This window comes from Lepisosteus oculatus, chromosome 13 (genome assembly GCF_040954835.1).
Source record: "Lepisosteus oculatus isolate fLepOcu1 chromosome 13, fLepOcu1.hap2, whole genome shotgun sequence".
NCBI classification, from domain to species: Eukaryota; Metazoa; Chordata; class Actinopteri; order Semionotiformes; family Lepisosteidae; genus Lepisosteus; species Lepisosteus oculatus.
This window is the reverse complement of record NC_090708.1, coordinates 6583234-6605000: the sequence shown is the minus strand read 5'-3', so window position 1 is coordinate 6605000 and position 21767 is coordinate 6583234. Positions and strand designations below refer to the sequence as shown.

The window sequence follows — 21767 nt, the reverse complement described above, 5'->3', positions numbered from 1 at the left end:
TAGTCTATTCTTATTGTTACCTTATTTAACGTTCAAAGAATAATGCCATTTGATTTGGATCAAAATTGAATATGTAGACTATTGCTATTTGGTTTATCAGCATCAAAGAAGAAATTATTATTGTTTAGTTATAATTCATTTATAGGGTTTTAAATAGGAAGGAAAGTGCTTTAGGTTTAGAGTGTGACCCTCTACCAATAATCAGATATTACAGCATTCTAGACTCAAATAAGCAGAACGGAATGGTAAACAGTGTTTGCATGATTACTACATGAGGCTGTCTGCATAGGATTTTTTTTGTCTGTTCTAACATTCTATTTCAATATACTTTTTGAATGTTTTGCCATTGAATGTTGCCATTATAATGTACCTATGGTATTCACCACTATCTCAAAAACAAACCCGTGCTCTTTATAAACGAATAGTTGTTTTTATTTGATTTTATATAAAACTTTGTCACTCTGAAAACTGAACACTAATCACCTAAAACTTGGTCATAATCATTATCATCATCATCATTCTCATTGGCCACTACCAAAGATGGCCTCCTAATAATCCCCATCTACAGTATGAACTGGCTTCATCACTCTGCTCTCCTCCCCACTGATAGCTGATGTGTGGTGAGCGTTCTGGCGCACTATGGCTCCTGTCGCATCATCCAGGTGGGGCTGCACATTGGTGGTGGTGGAGGGGAGTACTTTGAGTGGATTGTCCAGAAAAGCGCTATATAAGTGTAAGCAATTGTGGTTGTTATGCTGTTGGATAAAGGCAGATGAAGGCCTCCCCAAGGTTATTCTGTAATCATCTGCGGATAATGATGGCTTTAACTGGCTCTGAAAACACCACATATAAAAAGCCATTTCTTATTTGACCACCTCGTAAGTCTGATGACTTTAAGTAGTGCTTTATGTGACTCCTAAAGGTCTCTAGATTGATAGACTGCACAATGATTTATTAGACAGCCTAATTAATTATGTATAAATAGAGGGAAACAATATGTAAGTTGGTCACAGTTTACCATTTACACTCAATGCAATTATAGTGGGACTTTTGGACACTGATGTCATAATTCTGTTAAATGCATATAAAACTACTTCATGCATTCTGCTTCATATTAGTCCTGCTATGTCCAAAACTGCTCTAGTGCTATGCTGTATTGCAGAGAAACTATGTCAAACATCTCTGTAGGTAAACCACCACATCTGACAGCTCTGTATAATCTGGCAGAAAGGGAAAAATCGTATTTTTTGGCATCAAATGCCACAGGTTCCACTTCAAGTCAATGGAATCTGTAAACGTTAATAATGTGCTCCTACTGACTATTTTATATGTGTCCATTTACACTGCAAGTGAGGTCATTTGATACAGGAACAGCCTGGACTGAAGTGCTCTGCACGCATCCTGCATGTAATGTGATGTTTTACTAAACCACCAACAAGTAAGATGGGCTAAACAGCCTCCCCTCCATTGCAACCTTTCTTATGTTCTTAAGATGTCATATAACTCAGAGTAATAAAATATCTTTGATTTCTGGGCTTTTCAGCTGGACAATCCCATTAAAATGATGTTCTGTAGTCTGAGCACTGGAGCTAGTATAAATTTCCAGCAGTATTGCCGCCCTTGCCTGGCTGTCTCAGTCAAGTTTAAGAAGGTTTAACACCTCTTCTGTGAGCAGATAGTGCCTATTTTGTCTATCAGGTACTTTTGGCAAGCTTCGACTACACAAAAACAAAGTAATAAAAAACAGAATAAAAACTGGGATTTTAATAAGAGGAACACATTTTTTTTTCAGTGCAACAGTCACAGGATGGCCATGTGTTTTTCATTTTTGGACTGTAATTCTTAATGTATTTTTTTATTTTTTTGTGGGGCAGATGTGACATAACCTAAAGCAAAACCTAAAATGTAATGATTTGAAGTATAACACTAACAGACTCTAAGGTCACAGAAGTGTTTATTCTAGCTGAAATCAATACTTTGTTAAGAACTTAACAGAGGAAGGACTCTGAGGGTCTTAGAGCTATGCTTACAGAATCAAAGTACTGTTGGGGACCCAAATGGAAAAAAAAACAACATAATTTTTTCTTGCTGTTTTATTATCTGCCTATAAAATAAGGAAGTATGTGAAATTACATACAAGAAATGAATAAACAACCTTGCATCACTGCATTTGTTTCTTTATTTAGATCTAATGTAACAAAAAAGTAAATACAAAGTTATGAGCATATATGTATATTTATAAATCAATATTTAAATCATGGTAGGTGACAATTAGCCTTAAGATTAAACAATATTAGAGATATTTAGTGTATCATGGACCAGAGTCACCCTGGCTGGGGGACAGCAATGCAAGACACATTAGCCATATCCAGTTGTTCATTTTTCCACTGTAATCATTGCAGTACGTTCATCAAGCAAGGTTTTTTAAATGTCATCCACCCTAGTTACTGGAACACACTCTCACATTGCCCTAGGTATTAATAAGAATCATTTCTTATATTAATAAAGGTAAATGCATAAATGCCGTGTGTAGCTGCAAAAATAAACAAACATAACTTTTACAAACAACCTTTCTCAGACATCAGGGCACACAAAACAGTATAATTTCAGTTCTTCTGGAGTCAGATAAAGTGAGTAAATGAGGGATATTGCTATTAATGCTCTATCAGCTACAACAGCATGGGGTCAACATTTACTGTACTGGTACATAGACACATAAGGCAAAGAAAGACATGAGTGGGTGTGGGTGTCTGTTTCTGAGAGGGCCAGGAAAGGAAAACAGCACTAATGCATTTTCTTGCTGTGAAATGATACACTGTGACTTTTTGAAAATTGTTGGTCTTGATGTTTTAGCCCCACAGGGGGTCAGCTTTGTAAGAAACATAAAGGCCAATTTAATTTGTGCATCCGTGGCTACAAAGTATTTTAATTCAGACAGCTGTGACTGAAGAGTTAATATTTTACTTGTCAAAATCCAAACTAAGGCTAGTGAATCACTCTAATTCTCATTAAGAGGCTCTCCCCCAGTAGCACCCTAATTCAAAATAATGAAAGTAAAGACTGAGTGAGATTCTAATACCAGTTGAGACCTATCTTTTAATATTTCTCCTGTGATGGATTAGGGATTGGGGAAATTCATCTCAGATCATAGAGCCTAATTTAATAAGGGATCATTCCAGGAGTATTGCATTTTATAATAATGTCATTTAATGTGTCGTCTTCCATTTTTACTGTCCCATATGTATGCTTATATAATGGTGCCGGAGGGATAAACTTTAAAGCAGAAGCCACTCTTCCATTGTATTTTCTTTTGACCACAGTTTACGAGATTTGAAGTCTATCAGCAATGTGCCACATTCCAGTGATTTCATTAAAATTTCAATAATAAAGTACACTTAATGTTTTAATAAATTAAAGAAGCTTCACTGTTTTCAAATTAATAATGCCAGTTGTACCCACAGCACTATACAGTAGTGCATTGCCGAAACTTGTAATGATTGTTCGGTCACATTTACATAAACAATGTTGTTGCTTTGTACTTCTTTGGTTTGAAATTGCATAACATATTGAATTAGAACTGTAAATCTGCAAAGGCTGTATCAACTACCTCAAAGTAATGCCCTTTTTTTACTCCATGCAATTCTACGTGTTAAAAACCACATTTAAATTGGACTCATGTTTCCTCTGGTTTATGTCTATATACTATCTTTAGTCCCAGATTGTGAAATATATGTGTACAATATAAAGGCTGAAGAATGTATCTGGTAATTTCCCCTAAGCGTTCATTAAAATTCATAGCTTGATGGGCTGTCATTACTGTCATATATGCAAGACTTGTTTTCTTGAATAAGCGACTGTAGGAGTCAATAGCAGTGTCTATTTTGTTTTATATGTTTCATGCTTTTTCCAGCACTCACTCTGAAGACAACTCTGAAATTCTGAGCTACAGTGTGGCATTTTGAAATCCATAAATCAAATTAAGCAATTTACTTGTAAGAAACTTTTAAGACAGGCATTTAAAGAAAAAAAAACTACAGTTACTTAAATACAAATAGATCTTTTTCCTGCCCCCTCAACTTGAACTCCATGAAAGCCCCATCTGTTTTTTTAAAATGCCAGTTGTAGCACATTTAATTTACTCATGTTCAAAATACACTAATATATACTAATGAAACCATGGCTAGGCTAGACACTGAGGCAGATCAAAGCCTTACCCTTCCTTCACACAGTGTAACCTTCTAGCTCTTTCCTTCAACATATCAGTGATTAAAGTATTACATAAAAAGCAGTCATAGCTGTAAATATTATTTTCTTAAATATCCTTTGGTGTAAGAGGTACAAGAAGATTTGGACTTTCAACCGAAATGCTTTTAAATGCATTTTATTTGCATATCTGAAACATTATGAATTTATTATACACATCATATACAGAGTGGAGTGGATGCATATAGTGGAATAACATTGTCCTTGAGTGGAACTAAGCCACCAAAAGGAGATTAAACTGCCAAGAGCCAAGACGTTGAGTTCCCACAATCTTCCCAAGTGATATGATCTTTAGTCACTGGTGGAGCTGTACAGACTAGGGGCTCAGTATTCTTTCCCTGGATGTCTGTACTGGGACTCTTTTCATAACAATAATTCGTATTATAATGACTGTGTAAAAGGTTCAGCAACTCTATATTTGGTTTACATTATTGTTATATCAGTACAGCAACTATTTTAGAAATTCAAAGCTACTGACCAAGCAAGTGGTAACCTCCATTGGGAAATACACAGTAGGCAAATGTGTTTCCCTAATGAACTTCATCATTCTGGGTTATCAGAAGACTTGTCAATGCAGACATTTAACAGACAAGCACTGTAAGGAGGACCAGAATGTTGTATACAAAATTCAGAAACTCCAGTTTAAGTATAAAAAGTGCAAAGAAAAACAGATAGCATTTACTGTATGTCATCTAAATGAGTGTCTGATTACTACCTATACACTTCAGTATAGCACACTTTTAATAGAGCCAAAAAGTTTTCATCCATCCACAATTCTTCTTTGGTAAGGTTCACAGGAACCAAAGCATACCCCAGAAGCAGAGGGAACAAGGCTGAACTAAACACTGGACAGGATGCCAGTCTGTCACAGGGCACTTACTGTACACAAGCACAATACAGAGACGCTAATTGAGCTAGCCACCTTGTGTTTGGAAAGTGGGAGGAAACAGGAGCACCTTGAGAAAACATGTATTAACGCAGGGAAAAGATGCAGACTCTAATTATGATTTTCTTTAACAGACACTTTTTTCCAAAGCAGCCCACACTTGCACCCAAATACACAGCTGTGTGTTTGAGTGAAACACCAGGGACTTGAGCTCAAAAGCTTCCAGTTACAAGCCCAGAACCCTAACCCAGCACTGATCATTTTAGAACCTCAAAAAAAACTATTCATTCAGAATATATGTGCTTCTAAATTCATGCAATGGAACTTTGTGACACAAGGGAAATTTTCTAAACATTTGTCATGTGACAAACTACTTATTTCTTTTAGCAGGATTTTAATTTTAATTAAAGCATTTCCACAAAAAGTTACTTTTAGTTCTGATTTGTGATACCTAATACCTTCATAATAATAATTCAGCTTTTTCATCTTTATTTTTCAAGTCAGACAGAAGAAGTGCTAATCATTCAAATTGCTAGGAAGGAATTAAGAAATTAAATTAAGGTACTGTATCTACTTGTTGCAGAACATCAAAACCACAGGAATGAGACTGATAACTTTTATCTTAATTTTGGTAAATTAATCTAACATTGTTTGCTGTTATTGAACTTGAATTTGTAAATGTCTCAATTATAACAGGTTATTTATCACACCAGGGAAAAATATAAACCGTAATACAATCAATATCAGTTTCAATCATTAGTATTGCAAGAAGTTGTAATATAAAATAGAATGTATTCTTCAGAAAATACAGAATTGCAGGTATAATTAACATTTATAGTAAAGTAAATTTAAATAGATATGAATTTTATCAATTTATATGGATAAATAAAAATATTTTGCTTTGTTCTAAAGCATACAACATTGGGAAAATATGATTAGTCAGTCAAATATGGACTATAGGAAAGATTAAAGAGGTGCTTTACAGAAACTAACAAGATTTGAGAGAACAACACAAAATCTAAAGGTAAAACTCATCAACAACAAAAAACTCAAACATTTTAGATATTTAATAATAATAAAAATAATAACAACAATAATAATATTAATAATAATAATAAGAAGAATAAACTGTGATATTTAGATTTTCAAAGATGTTTTGTATTTGGAAATAATTCTTTGTTTAAAACTGAGACCTTGGAGACCGTGTGGTGATACAGTATGTTGGTTAGTGCTCTTGTCTCACAACGTGCTGTTGTGTGTGTGGAGTCTACACAATACATCAAGGACAAAACATTTTAAGAAGTAAGTTCAATAACTGTAAAAAATGTGAGAGCATTGAGTTTTATTCTTATTTATATTAACAGCAAAACCAACAAACAGATGTCTGATGCAAACCCAAATGAACTAGTTCATCACACTAACTGAAGATTTTATTCAAAGCCCCTGACAATTATACAGTTATTCTAATAATTTATTTGGATATAGACAGACTGATAATTTCCAGAAATTCACTCTGTCTTTTCTATCACTTTTTGACATCCTTGTTTAGTCCTTCAAAATGTGTTCGAGTGAGTTCTGTAAATATCCATAGTAGCTTATTTCTCTTTATTCTGCTTTCTACTTTTATGTGAGTTAGGAAAAGAGGGGTGTGAGACATTTTAAAATGTTTGGCTCTCACTGAGATAACTGAGAGACATTGTCAAACTTTTTTTCTAAAATCATGTGACTGCACCATTTTAGTATTTACATCTTTGCACTTTTCCTTATCTCCCATTATCCTTCTCAACTCTATTTATAGAACAGAACTCTGTGCTCAACCTCACATAGTGCTGCTTAACAATTACTCAGTGCTGAGTTGTAGTGCGTGGGCACACTTTAAAATACAAGCCCATTCATGCTTACGTCTTGTTGATTAGGGGTTGAATGTGATTAAGCACAAAACGGCTCAGGATCTAACATTTACATCACATGCATTCAAAGAAAATAAATTCAACAAGAAATTCTACACTTGTTTATATAGTGAATTACACTGGGATTGCTGTCACTTGTTATAGTGTCATCTGATGGGCATTTTAAATGTTTAACATCAATAAGTGGCAATCTCCCATTCGCAAATGTGTATAAAATACATCAGAAATTCTGGCATATGGCATCAATTTAGGTTTAAGTATAATTGTCATCACCAGTGTTTGTTCTGACTTTTTCCCTTTGACAGATCATTTGAGACTTTCCATGTTATAATTTTCACCTGGATTTTTGAAATGGTTTATTGCTTTATTTACAGCTACAAAGCCACTGCATTATCAGCCTCGTTTGTGTCCATTCAGGAGTGGAGAATCAATGGGAATTGCTTTTTGAGGACTCCTAGTCAGACCAAAGCAAGGCTGGCTTTTTCCCCCTCCCAAACGCCCTGGCACCTCAGTCCTGGGCTCCATTTGCTTTCTGCAGAGGCTCTCTGTTCTTGGCTTCTCATAGCTCAGCCTGTCAAATTAAAGGCCAGTTACTGCCAATTTAGGTGTGCAGTGTCCAGTTGACTCTCTTAGGAGACCATCACAGTGCCTCTCTTGCCTGCCTTCAAACAGATGTCAGGTAAAATCCAAGTTCCCAGAGTTAAAAGGTGATTCTCAACAAAAAAAAAACAGTTTCACCATTTTTAAGGAGAATTATGTGGGGTTTTTTTTTATTTTTTGATCACAATGATTTTTGTGTCTTTCATAAATGCTTTCATAAATGTATTTGCTTCTGGATCAAAGACCTAAAATAAAAGATCCTGCTTTTTAACACTAGATATGTTGTGTGGAGTTCTATTATCCCATTTAAAAAAGATTTGTGTTTGTACTTTGCAACTTGTTTATGTTTTAAGATGCGGAAAACAACAATTCCTAACTTGAAATTTCATCCCATGTAACGCTGTCTTAGTGTGGGGGCTTTCAACATACTGTTACTGTTTACCGCATACAGTGTCACCCAGTGGTACTGTGGGGCAACTACAGGTAAAGAGATTGAAATTTCACTAGATGTTAATTTACACCTAATACAGAATTCATTTGAATTATGTCTGAAGAAGCTAAATAGAAGTTGTAGACCTCAAACATGCAGTATACCAAGGGACATTACAAATGAAATAAATGCTATTGCTTCTCAGACTCATTTGATATGTTTTAATGCTTCTTAGTACAGTATATTTACATTCTGCCTTGGCCTTGTTGACTGGGCAAAGGAAAACACCTCTTTCATTGTCTCCATGTATGAGGTGGGAACTCCAAAAAGCTGTCTATAAATTGCTAGATTTCTGCTGACTGAGACTGAGTTTGCGTCTATTCTCAGCAAGGAAATCATCATGAAGTCCTCAAAACACTGCGTCCATTCTGTACGTGAAGGAGAAAGCACACTCATAGAATCTGTTTTGATATCCATTTCTGAATGAGATGCCTTACTACACCTCATGATCTGGAAGGAACGGTGGACTCTAACGTAGTCATATTTAATTAGGCATTGCCAGATTGCTGAGCCAACCTTTTAATCCAATAGAACTACAGAAGTCTTGTTAACCTTCGTCTTCTAACAGATCCATCTGTCCCGGTTGAAGTGTAATGGATTTGCTGGATCCAATTTTTTTCCTTCGGTCTGAAAACTACAGCATTGATTTACATTATATTACATTACATCCGACTGCACTCTTCTTCCTGTTAAACTCAATGTCTGCCTACATGATGTACCACTCCTGAAGTGTTGTCTTTTGTCACAATTTCATAGCAAAGAAGCTGAACGTTCTGTTATCAATGTAAAGAGTGTTTATATTATACAACACAACTGTGCAGCTAAGTTAGATTATTCAATTCATTTTAAAACTTTGTTATTCTGAAGTTGTGATATTAAAGAGTAATACCAGACAAAAGTGGAAATGATCAGCAATGGTCTCTAGTATTATAACTTTACTGTCCAGGGCTCATCTTAAGGAGACACTTATTAGGAAGCTATTGTTTTCCTATTAAGAAGGCTCACAGGCTTTGACTAAAGACTGAAAAAAACATGCTCATCCAGTCAAATTGAAGTGACACAAGGCAAAGGCATGAGCTATCGAACGTCACAGAGCAAATATGACCAGATTTTAATAATACTGTTAAAAAGTATCCTGGATAATAATATATTAAGTTTTAATAAAAAGCCTGATTATATTTTTTTATCAATAACCTACAAAGAGAATATTGTTTGAAATTTCAAAAAGTTCAAATAAAAATATGATCTACAAGAATTTCACATTTATAACAACAATTACACCAATGATACAATTCCAACACACATGAGCTTAACATGATATTTTCAGTAAGCAATAGTACAGTAAACAGACATTTAAACTAAAAATTTAAATGAATTTGACTTCAAAATACACCAGTTACTAAAAGAAATTAACCATATCTACTATGTTATTATTTGTAACCCAAGCTAACCAAGGAAACAGAAATAGATTTTCAGTTAGGAATTTTAACTTTGGAAATGCATTACGTGTCAGACATTCTCATGAACATTGGGATTATTGATACATTTTTCATTACAAAAACAAACTACAAATTATTCTCTAATCAATTCTGATGATCATGGTCCTAATAGACCAAGTATTGAAAAACAAGCGGCACATAACAGGGAGCTGGAATGCAATATCTTTAAGTGTTACTTGTTTAAATATGTATCAGGATATTGAAAATGAAGGGCAATTAAGCTCAATAAAAATGCGCACAGATGGACTAAAAGCACACTCAAATGATCCTAAATTATATCGCTTAGTTTATTCTATTAAATAATGAAGGTTTGGCTGCACAAACTAGTCTCTCTAGACAGTGAGACATACATACACATTTTTTTTAACTCTGGTGTTAAGTGGTCTAAAGACATAATGGTGCAATTTGAGCAAATTAACTTCTTTTTTTAAGTATAACAATTAAAAATACCTATTAATTGCATTTATACATTGTACTACAGTATTTAAAACTCACTCACAGATGGCAATGTGTATTTTAATATTTAATATAGAAGATATTATCGCAAGCCAAAAACGTACATGCATGTTATATTCTCATAAACATTATGAATGAAATGGAAAGTTCTTTAATACTTTTAAGTCCTTCTTACTTTCTTAGAACTCTTGAATAACATCATGAAAGCAGAAAAGTATTAAGATTTTCTCTCCAAAGCCATTTTAACACATACTGTACATCTCATCAACCTGAAAACATAGATTGTAGTGTTTAAAATAATGGTATTAAGATTGCACAAATAACAAAATCTACAGTACTAAGCTGTTCTGGGCCCTGGAAACATATGTGATATTTCTGAGTGATGGGATTCCCTAATTGCTTAGCAGAGTGCTATTTGAGCACATTTTAAGTAGGTTTCTTTTTCACTTTCACTTTGTTTCATGCCTTTGAAGTTTTCCTTTCATCTCACAATTCTCCTGATGTCTATTGTCTTTTGTCTTGTCTGCACCCTATTTTTAACAGTTCTTTCCAACACTTAATATGTTGCAATTTATACCTTTAGGTAGCTCTGAAAAAAAAAGGCCCATTTTCTGAGACACACGGAAAATATATTAGACTACACAGCACTAAATCATTCAAAATGTTCCACTCTTACCACTTATTATAGAAATAGGTTATTTATTGTTCATTATTAAATGGTTCAAATTAATTCACAACTTGTTGTTTTGCTCATATCAAACCGTAAGAAAAAGCTTCGGCTTTCTGGCAGGCTGAACATGGTAAAACATATCACATTCATGAACAAAGGCGGTAAGCAATTTAAAGAGATAAATATTGGCTGTAGGTGAAGCTGGGAAATGTGTCTGAGCCATTGGGAAACATACAGTATGTAATTTCAATACTCCTCAGGTTGACAGAATAACCAGATAGGTTATAATAGCAACATATTTCGAAACTGCTTCTAGTGTTCCCCTTCAGCCTCTCAGGTCCCTCAAAGACCGGATTCTTCAGCAAATAACAGGCAACCACAAAATGTTAAAAGTGATGCCTTATTCGTGACCTCAGAACAGCAATGCAAAAAGCACAGTGTCTGTGGTTGGGTGTAAATGCAAAACCTGATACATCAGTGAGTCCTCAGGAGAGGACAGAGCTTACTGTAAGAGAGGTGGCATGAAGGAACAAGGGCGCATGAAAATTGTGTGTAGGCATATTCAATATCCACTCATTACCTAATGTTCAAAGTATGTTGCTTCTCACCCCTACAAGCTACTTATATTTGTTCAAACAATATTTTACAACTTTCGGGCAATACCCAGAAAAAATTAAACAAAACTTCAGAACATGACCTTTTTTAAGAAGAATGCTAATCCAGTGCAGAGACTTATCCGATAAGGTTACATTTTTTTTTAAAGAATGCTGCAAGAGAAGAAACTGTTCTTTGAAAACATGTGCAAATCTGCCTTTTAAAGACAGGCTGGACCAATAAACATTTACCAAAAGGAAATTAAGATTTAAGAAATTTAAGATATTTCTATTTCATAAGGAACAGCATTTGTATTTTTAGTCATTTGAAATCTGTTATTTGTTGTGTTGTATGTATTACACTCCCCCGAACAGATTGTGTGTTACCCTTGTTCCAAGAATGCTGACATTTACTGATTAACATTTACCTGGCATATTTCTTTGTGGAAACATGCAATGACTGACAATATAAATTTTAAGAAAATTGAAGGTTGCAACTGCATTCAGTAATGTTGATTCATGTCACTCATCCATGACAGTAATATGGGTCTACAGCTTTTTATTTTGTAGAAAGTAATGGTGCTATAGGTTTTCCTCCTTTTCAATGGGAGGGCCCATTATTTTTGTTCCATATACTCTTTTAAATCCTCCCTGTAGAAATAGCCATTCTCTGTGTTGTAAGGGGATGTTACATTAAAACCACACAGCACAGATCACGAAGGAATGTACAGCTAACTGTGATATAGCAGCTTTTATTTTAAAGTTAGTGGTATCTCCTGGGAAGACTTTGAAAATCACCTACACTACTTTTACAAGTATGTCCAAGACACAGTCAAACCCTAAATATTGAAACAAAATTTCAAAATCACTATAGCAAATGTGAGAGGCCTACATTTCCAAGCTACCTTAGAATCTAGTACTTCAGAATAATTTCATTCCATGGGGGAAAAAAATCCCTTGGTTATTGTGAGCTATAAAGCAGCGATGGTACTAATGTACTTATTTAGTAGTTTACATCATGTATACAATTTATGTTTGTTCTAATAATTTTATAATCTTAAGTTATTATTTTATTTTATTTTTCAGTTTTTGTTTGATTAGTCTACTCTGCACAGCTAAGTGATTAAAAAAATGATTTTATCTTACCAAATATTTCGATAAAGTCCAGGCAAGTTGGCTATCGTACATTAAATTAACACCCTGTAGCTTTTTCTTCATCTTTTCTTGGCATCGGTTGGTTAAACTTTATTCAGTGGAAATATACATATTCTTTCGTCTTGTTTTCATGTTAAAATGCGAAACCAAACATATTGTGCTAGGATCAAACTGCGTAAGGGTTATTTATATGTTGCTGCTCGTTTTAAAGCGAAGTTCTGAACTTAATCCTGCTCTACTCTTTTGTTACTACCAACTTCAGCACCATGGCAACAGAGCTGCTAACGCAACAAAAGTCGCAGTTCATGACACAAAATTTCAGGTTCCCGCAAATAAAATGCGCCTCGAAACAAGTAAACTTTTGCACATACAGTACGTGTATCGATTTCCTTACCTTTTTTCAATCTCAACTCTTCTCTTTCGGTGTTCTCATTCCGACGCAATTTGTTCATCATGAACTCCGTCGAAGGCAAAACCCGTGCTAGGAATATATAAAGTGCTGCTTTTTGTGCCTCCGCTTACCGTCCCCTGCATTTAGCGTTAAGTTCAAGGGGAAACCCTTAACACAGCTGTCGTATAAAGGCGCTCAAGTCCTACAAAATCCAAACTTGTTTTCCAAACGTAAAAGTCGGAAGTAGAGGAGAGACAGGTGCTTGACTCGACGTCACAGTGCGAACACGCAAGTGACAACATAATAGCAAAACGTCTTCCCAATTGACCCCTGGCTGAAGTCAAATACCTGTTAAATTTTTAAAGCAAATATGTATCCAATCGCCACAATTCCCAACACACAATGCAACAATATTTATGGGGTTTCTCTGGCGATCCTTTTTGTTTACATCCGTACTGTAAGTCGTTGGACACTTACAGTACATCTTACTGTACATACTGTATGGTAGATCGGTTTGATGCACCTTGCAGAAAAAGACATTTGCGGTTGCGGGATGTACTGTATAAACAGTGAAAGTCCTGAAATATCCGATATGCGTGAAAGTGGACCTCACATTGGGGAACTAACAAAAGGTGAAGACTAACTAGACAGCAGGAACATGAACTAGAATTACGATACGTATAAAGCGTTTCCGAAAACAGACTACCAGCAAAACCTATCGGTGATTTACCCCGGTCCAAAATATTGAAATTATATATGTATTAAATGTTTTATAAATCATATTAATAATGAATTAATCTTTGTTATAATACTGGTAGGATGCACTCAGAATATAGATTGCAATTCAAGTCATTAATCGGACACATATTACAAATCTAAATTGACGAGCAAATATTTAAACTAGTTTTTTTAAGCGAACTTTCGTAGTTCTGGACGTCGATTGTTGTGTTACATTCCATTTTAAAAAGTAATTTTCTTGATTAGATTTCCAATTTGTCTATTGTTTTTCACAAGTTCTGAACTTGTGAAAAAGTTTGAGCAGAACCGTCAAGACACAGCCTCAGTACTTTTTTATGTATTGGTAGCCTTACAGTAGATACAAAGTTCCACAGCATTGCCCTTTTGTTTTGACATTTGTAATAAAAAAAAACATTTTTTCTGTCAAGGTTATTGCAGTTGTCTTAATTATATCACCATACAAATTATTTTTTAATAAGAACTTTAAGAAGATGAACCTGTTTTTAAAATTCGTTCCAATTCTATAAATTCAGAATACCAAATATGTTTGTTAGCACAGTGAAACAAAATCTGTAATAAAAATAAGAGAAAAGTCTTGAAAAACACAGTTTTGAAAAGTAGCATAGGGCTATGAACGAAATATAGAAAATCACACAGTTGTTATACCAAAGTCAAGTTAATTTATTTTAAGAACTGAAAGCATTGTCTTTTGGCGTATTCACGTTTCACATAAAAAAATGATGTAAATTTACAGCCATATCAGGCTTGAATAAATCTGCACCTATAAGGTCCCCTTTTTTTTAACAGCTACGCAATAAAAAACACCAACATTACAATAGGGGAAAATGTACATGAATAAGCGCACCGAAAAAAGATTAGGATTCTGACAATGTTATATTAAATCACACTATAACCAAAATAAATTTTGTTTCTTGTGTATCAACATATTTTACATGTGCCCGTACCTTATTATCTATATATTTTTTCCCAAAGCCTTCAGCATTTTTGAAATGCGAACTTTAATCGGCACTATTATCTGCAAATATGGACACCTTACATCCTACAACCGAATTTGATTTGAATTTTAGATAAGTAGTTATACAGTGAATCATCATGTAGTCGAATGAAAACACCTCACCCCCGCCCCACCCCAACACGATCTGATTGACTGTTTTGCTTCTTTGACTCCTCTGAATGACTGCAGTCCACAAAAATGAATATGAAACGCAACTGACTCAAGTAACGTCATCCATGAAGAGAAAATACATGCAAATACTGTTCTGCAGTTCTGATGTGGAGAAGAAGAAAAAAAAATCTCCCACATTGTCTTTTTGTTCAAAAATGCCCAGAGTTTGTCCCTTTGTGGAGGGACGCTCTGGTGTCTGTTTGAAGTATAAGGAGGCCAGCCTCTGTTTCGATAGGAAATAATAACTTTAGAAAGAAAAACTGCGCAGAATTGTTGGCTTTGTCAAACAAAACCCCGAACGTCCCAGCTGCGTTTTCCTCTATACTCAGTATAATCTTCCTTTTATAGACATTTCTTTCACTTTTCTTGTTAATTCTGTTCCCAAGTTGGCTTCGCAAGTTGTATAAATATAACAATTCTTTTTTTTTTTTGCTCTCGTTCCACAGTTCGGTTAGCATTCACAGTTTTTTGTTTATAAATAGTCTATATTTATAGTTCTCCATTTTTCTTTCCTCCTTCATTTAAAAACTCATAAATAATGTCTTTTTTCTCTCAGTTCATGAAAAGCCGGCGTGGCTGCGGCGGGCTGTCCGTCACTCGCGGTCTTACAAACGCGCTGTCCCCTAGTCACAGTCCCAGCGCGGCCGCGTGTTTTTTGGCCTTGAGTCTCAGATCCGCGATGCTGGAGTTCTTGTTGGTGCTCTTCGCGGCTGCGGCTGCGGCCACGACTGAGGCGGCTGAAGCCGACTCCGCCGCCAGCGTGGCCAATGGCAACCCAAATGGCGGAGCGGGGAACATCATGTAGGGTGCGTGTGCGGCCAGGTGAGAGTGCAGGTGATGATGAGCGTGGGCCACAGCGCTGTCCAGCTGGAGTTGGGCCTGGACCTGAAAGGACAAGGGCGGCACGTTGCAATGACTATCCTAAAGACATACGAATAGGAAGAAAGGGGAGAAAACATTAACACCTGAAAGGCCGCCAACATAAGCAGCATTGTAGGTGGCATTACAACCCACAAACCCCCGCCTGTCACAAAGTCAGCCATTAACATTTGATATACCACCGATGTCAATTTCGGAAGACACTAAGACTGCAACCCCGAAAGGTGCTATCAAAATTCCTCACGACATCCCTGTATCATTTCTACCACACCTTACAGGTAAAACTGGCACCCGGGAAGTGTCAGAGGTGAATGCAATCTAACGTGCCACTGATCAGAGAATACGTCCTTCTACTTTGGGGTCGCGAAGAGCGAGACTGCTCCAGCTCCGGAGTGTGTGCTTCGCTGTGACTTGCCTGTTGGAATGGCATCCTCAGAGCTCCCACGTTGACATATGGCGCTACACGGCAGGCCTCAAACTGACTGGCCGCTCCGATAAGAACTCCTGTGTGAGAAGCACAGATCGTGTTCAAACTTCGGCCCAAAACACTCACCACCGTCAAGTGCGTCATTTCGCAGCTTTCCGTACGGTTGTGCTCATTTTGAGCGCTCGGCACAAGCGTGGAAAGTGTTCACGTCTCCCCAGTAGGAAAGCTGTGGACTCCTTAAAGACTTCGGAAACAGTTTCGCGATTTCTTCCCCCCCTGTACAGTACATTCCTCTCACCTGGAGGTCCTATCGACTTTTTTCTAAGGAATTGTTTTGACAGAGTAATGTTCCTTTAAATACTGACGTTATGTTGCTTGTAAACGTGTCTTACGTATTTAAAAGCAAGGTGAATTAAGATGACAAAGAAAGACACACACCTTTATGTAGCTGATTCTCCTGTTTTCTGCATTTAGCTCTCCTGTTCTGAAACCAAACCTACAGGGAAATAAATTAATTAATTAACCACTGTGACTGGCAGCTGTTTGTGAGGGGGCATGTGTAATTCTTCTCAAAACGACAACAATCAGAAAACAATATCCCATAAGACTCCTAAAATATTAATGCTGCTTACCTCTTTTTTAAATTCTTACATTAAAACATACAAGCAAGAGGGGACAGAGAAACAACAACAAGTAATACACAATAAATAATTAAATATAAACACGCTTTAATCGAAATTTGCAACCTAAATTGGACCATAATAAATTACTTTCTCAGCACTGGTTTCATCTTTCTATAGATTATAGTCCCAGACGAACTGAATTGACTCACTGATATCTAATACCAACATCTGATAATGGCTTTAGACATCTGAGCTGTGGGATCTAAGAAGAGTGTGCTCATTAGTAGCCTGTAAAATTAATTAGCTTTATCTGCAAGAAAATTTATGTTACTGAAGCTTTTAATGCCTCACAGTTTAGTTTAATTACTGTCATAACAAGTCCAGTACAAAGAATTTTCTGAAGATTGCTCTTTCTCTGTACTTCTTTGTTAAAACCGTTATTTCGGCTAAGAGAATTGGCGAAAGCAGCTTAAGCACCTCATTATTATGATAATCTGCTTTGAATCCCCCCATAAGGCGATGGATAAATTGACTCAGAAACAATTTTTCGGTTTCCAAAATGTGTACAACCAATTCATCAAATTTAAATTTTTGGTATTTATTAAATTATGATTTGCGCCGTTATGATATTTATTCCTACGCTACGTGGAGCAAGATGTTCCAAACGTGTTTAAATTCAATGAATGTGGTCTGCAAATACGTACAAACACCACATTAATAATGTGAAGACACACGTTTCTTGAGGCTTTTGCAGAATCACTAATTTATAATTAGGAATTCCGCGTTTAGTAGTTTTATTGAGGATATACATATAATCATAATTAAATGGTGCACACTGTGTGCAAATCCTATGTATTCTTTGCATTCGGCCAGTTACATCTCGTGTTAACAGAGGAAAAAGCAGAACAGAGCAACAATACCTTGAAATACGCTTTATAAATACGCTTTATTTTTCAATACGAAGAACTGAAAACAATTGGAATAAGATATTATACGGTTTGATAAATCAGTTCAAAACCTGGGTGTATGTTGATTATCGTCATTCGGCTCAGTTACCCTGATCCTATTACATGTAAATTGTACTCTTCTTAAAGACACTTATTATATTTCTGTACAGATGGTCCTCTGTGTCTAAATCTCAAAGTCCAGGCAGACTTACAGATGCTGGGGGAACGAGAATTTACGAAAAGGGTTGTTATTACCATTACAGTTTTTCTATTGTGTTTTACAATGACTCGTTGCAATCGTACCGTAATCGTCTTTTGACAAGTTAGCTGACGATTTTCTAAAAACGTATTTCATGAAGACGCATGTAATAAAGGGTACACTAGAGTTCACGATTAAATCAATGATAATTTTGTTTAACTGGTATCTATACAATTTCTCTACAGTCCATATATAAAGAGATTGATCTATTTTAAAAGCTCTTCTTGAAATAGAAATGTATTTATCCCAACCGGTGACACTCACTGGTCTATTCACACAGATTGCTATTTCGGACAATATCATAATTTGGAATAAACGCCAAGCCTTCATTTTACCCTTATTCCATATGACTTTTCATCCTGTTACAATGTCACACGATCCCAAACACTTCCACACCACCCAATTGCACTTAATAAATACCCTTTTAAACAAGTGCAGAATTTCTTTAAGCCTTTTTTGTTAATGTAGCAGTACCCTACTCCAAATTCCATAAAAACAGAACAAATTTAGATTGAAACATTTACCGTGATCTATTGACATTCCTTTCACACTATTGCACTGTAAATTTGTATTTAATCGGGATAACAATGCGCTTGGCTACTTGGTAGCTTCTTCCAATACCAGTTAAATTCAGGTGAGTCACAGGTATATTGACACATATGTACAAACTAAGCCATATATTTGAATCGCTTACTTGTACTCGTGCTTCAGAAAGACCAAGTCTCTGGCTAAGTTCTTCCCTCATGAAAGCGTCAGGATAATGAGTTTCATCAAAAAGTCTCTCCAGCTCGTTCAATTGTTCCAGGGTAAAGTTAGTCCGACTTCTGCGCTGCTTGATTTTAGTCTGCGTTTCGTCTTCCATTGGCTTTGAATCTTCTTTCCTTTCTTTCATATCAGTGTTACCTTCAGGAACAGAGGCAGATCGTAAGGCCTAAAGATAGATTATTTTTTTAAAAAGCAAATACTTAGAGACCTCACTTAAAATCACACCCTAGCGTTTCCTCAATCATAACCAGTATCAAGCTCGGGTATTTTGTAGTCTTCCGAAAGCTTTTAAATAATTGAATCCTTATAAATATGCATGTACGTGCGCACTACTGGGTATCTGACACAGGCTTAAAATAAGGTTTCAACCTTCATTTATTGGTACAGAGTAATAAAAAAATCTAGGTTTAGTTTTTATTTTTATTTTTTATTGGCGCGTTTTTTCCACTTTTTGACACATTCGTTTAGCCTTTTACTTAAGAACTTGATCAATGTAATGATTTATCATTTACTTGAAGGTTTATTAAGGATGTAAAACGAGTTAATATTTAAGGATTTGTAGCCTATCTACTCTATCCTTTTTTAAATAAATATTTTCATAAATGTAATTTTGAAGGTTGTCATTATACTTAACAATTTCTTCATGTTTTGCATGATTAAAAACATTCAAACTCAGTTTGAATAAACTGAACAAAATTTTGTTTACGAAAATGAAGTTCGCAAGAGGAACCGGAGTACAAACACGTGTCTAGAATGCAGCTTATACGAGATCCTTTTGAAAACCGTCACTGTTGTTGCCAGTATTAAAACGTAATATTTCCACCCTGGCCTAAGCAATCTCGAGAATAAACGGTGTTATGAACAATGTTTTTTTAAATTATTTTTGATTATCACTAGAGCTTATCCGGAAGATGTTCTATATCGAGTTCCGATCTGGACACAGAAATCGTTGCTTGACCAAAGCTCTAAAGTAAACATTCTAAACAGATTACATCCGTCCCACACGTTCTGTATCCATAATCATTCATTGCGGCGTAATATTAGTTGTGAAGTTACTGAAATCAACTTTTATACAATGCAGCCAGGGCTAATTGTTCAGAAAGGTAAACCTGTCTCCTACAGTAGCTGTCTCATTTGTGACCTAACAGTTCATAATAAACGATTTTAATGCATTCAATGTATTCAAAAAAATATTTATGTTGTTGGTATTCAGAGATGAAGCATCAAAGCACTTTTTCAGATACAGTATTATGTTAAGCAACGTGTGCAGTTTTTATGTAACCTTTGCAATGAATTGAGATTACGTCCAACTAACAGTGATCCTCCACAGTCACATACAGTACTGTACAAACACAAATGCACACAGGCCTTACAGTGAGTCGAAAATAAACGAACGTTTGAATACTGCACCTGAATTCAAATGCATTTAACAGGTGTTTAAGAATTTTTAAACACTTCCAAAAAATATCTCATTAACGCGATACAAATTCTTTTTTTCTTTTGGTTAAACGCCAGGTTTCACATTAAGCTTTCGCAAATAGCTATTCCCTTTTTTTTTTTTCAAATAAAAAGCGTACGAGCTATAGTGCCATTTGTACGTCTGGTCACCTTCTGACAGCACAGTAATTTACATTATACCATTTTACATTACAGAAGCCACATAAAACTTTCACAAGTATCAGCTAGAATAAATCCAGCGTTCTCCATAAGTGCACAATTACAAGTACAATTAAAGTCACATACAATTGACACGAAACAGACATATATTGGTCGGCGTTTTAATTTCTATATTCCACCAATTGCTCTGCGTTCGTCTTGGGTACCGCGAGCCTCACAAAAAAAAAATCATTTTCATATAATTCAATTCATAAAACGGAGGTAAAATCATGGCAAAGAATTGTGCACGTGCAGAATACCAGCTCACTGTCAATCACACAGAGAATTTTGTGAGGACTATGAAAAGATGCAACAGCATAGACTAATGGCAAATATATGTATAGCTAGTTACCATCAATTAGTTTAGGGCTGCCCGTATCCCTCGTTCGCTCCGGCCCAAGCATGTCCGTCTCCCTGCCTGGAGATCGCGCGCCTCCCCGGGCGAGTGCGCTCACCTCCTCCCGACTTGGTTCAGTGGAGATCGGCTCCCTCCCTCTCGCTGGTCCAGTTTCCAGAACCTCCCTGTATGTGATCACCTCCTTCTTCTCTTTCACTTTCTGATCAAAAGACTTGGACACGAAGGCGGTAAGTTCTTCCATCACTACTCAGAATCTTCCCTTCTCGCCTTTTTTTTTCAGTTCCACAACAGCCTGCAATAACACATCAAGAGTAGTCTTTTTGTCGACCTAAATACAAGATGATGTTTTGCCAACTCTAGATCTCGAGTTAAATGCACAGATCTTGGACAATTCTTCTTGCTGCGGAGTTCAGACCTGCTGGTGATATGCTATTGAAGTCACACTATTTATACTTTGCAATGCCTGCCCCTTGATCTGTGCAAATTACCTCCCCTTAGGAAATAGGGATGAGCCCCTTCTTTCTCTGCACACTGTCAAGGAAAAAAAAAAGAAAAAAAATATTATCAACCCTTCAGGTTTCCGATCCGTCTTACGACGTTGCTATTGGCCATTAATCCGGGATTGACAAGAAGCACTAATTAATTTAATTAAGCGTGCATTCGGTGCTATTGTCCTGAGTTAGTTTTTAAACACTGGGGGAAAGGGCTGGCCCGGCAGGGGTGTGGCTAAAATGAAAATGACAGGCTTGTGCAGATGGAACACATGGAGAAGAGCTTCCTCAAAATAACTCTGATCTTTCAAAAAAAAAACTACGACTGCGATCCGGAAAGGTAAAACTCTGCAACAGAACGGTTACCGAACAAGGCCACGGCTACATCTTTTGCTGAAGAACTTCAGACAGCATGTACTGTAACTGGAATTGATCGGACATCATGAAATTTAACTAGATAGTGCAGAAAAGGGTGTTTATTTGATTGTAGCTTTTATATTTTAAACAGGAACCGTACTTTCTGCC

The 21767-nt window shown here is 36.0% G+C and overlaps 2 protein-coding genes across 4 annotated transcripts in view; both read right to left on the bottom strand.

Annotated features, from left to right (window-relative positions):
* Positions 1 to 13170, bottom strand: part of LOC107079114 (uncharacterized) — a 79214-nt gene extending 66044 nt beyond the window's left edge. Inside the window, exon 1 of one of the 2 annotated variants that reach the window (XM_015361021.2) lies at positions 12917 to 13170. In XM_015361021.2, the coding sequence (XP_015216507.1) occupies positions 12917 to 12977 (61 nt within the window). In that variant the 5' untranslated portion in view covers positions 12978 to 13170. Of the gene's footprint in view, positions 1 to 12513; positions 12749 to 12916 lie in introns of those variants that run through there. The other variant, XM_015361022.2, reaches the window with a different exon arrangement.
* A 2183-nt stretch (positions 13171 to 15353) lies between these two features.
* On the bottom strand, positions 15354 to 21380 carry shox2 (shox homeobox 2). Of its 2 annotated transcripts, none has more exons than XM_006637573.3 (5): positions 20746 to 21380; positions 18667 to 18875; positions 16582 to 16639; positions 16132 to 16220; positions 15354 to 15758 (listed from the first exon to the last, which is right to left on the bottom strand). In XM_006637573.3, the coding sequence occupies exons 1-5, from the start codon at positions 20990 to 20992 to the stop codon at positions 15465 to 15467; spliced, it is 897 nt and encodes a 298-aa protein (XP_006637636.1). In that variant the 5' UTR covers positions 20993 to 21380; the 3' UTR covers positions 15354 to 15464. The 2 variants fall into 2 exon arrangements, with proteins under 2 accessions (XP_006637636.1, XP_006637637.1); XM_006637574.3 differs by having other exon boundaries at positions 15354 to 15722; positions 20746 to 21377.
* Positions 21381 to 21767: the final 387 nt, after the last annotated feature.

Bases quoted from the DNA above. Each gene is read 5' to 3' on its own strand.
- shox2 (XM_006637573.3), bottom strand. From the start codon at position 20,992: ATGGAAGAACTTACCGCCTTCGTGTCCAAGTCTTTTGATCAGAAAGTG. The intron at 16,640-18,666 runs GTAAGCGATTCA...ATTTCCCTGTAG, and splicing joins TTTCTGAAGCACGAGTACAA to GTTTGGTTTCAGAACAGGAG. The intron at 15,759-16,131 runs GCAAGTCACAGC...GTATGTCTTTAG, and splicing joins TGAGGATGCCATTCCAACAG to GATAGTCATTGCAACGTGCC.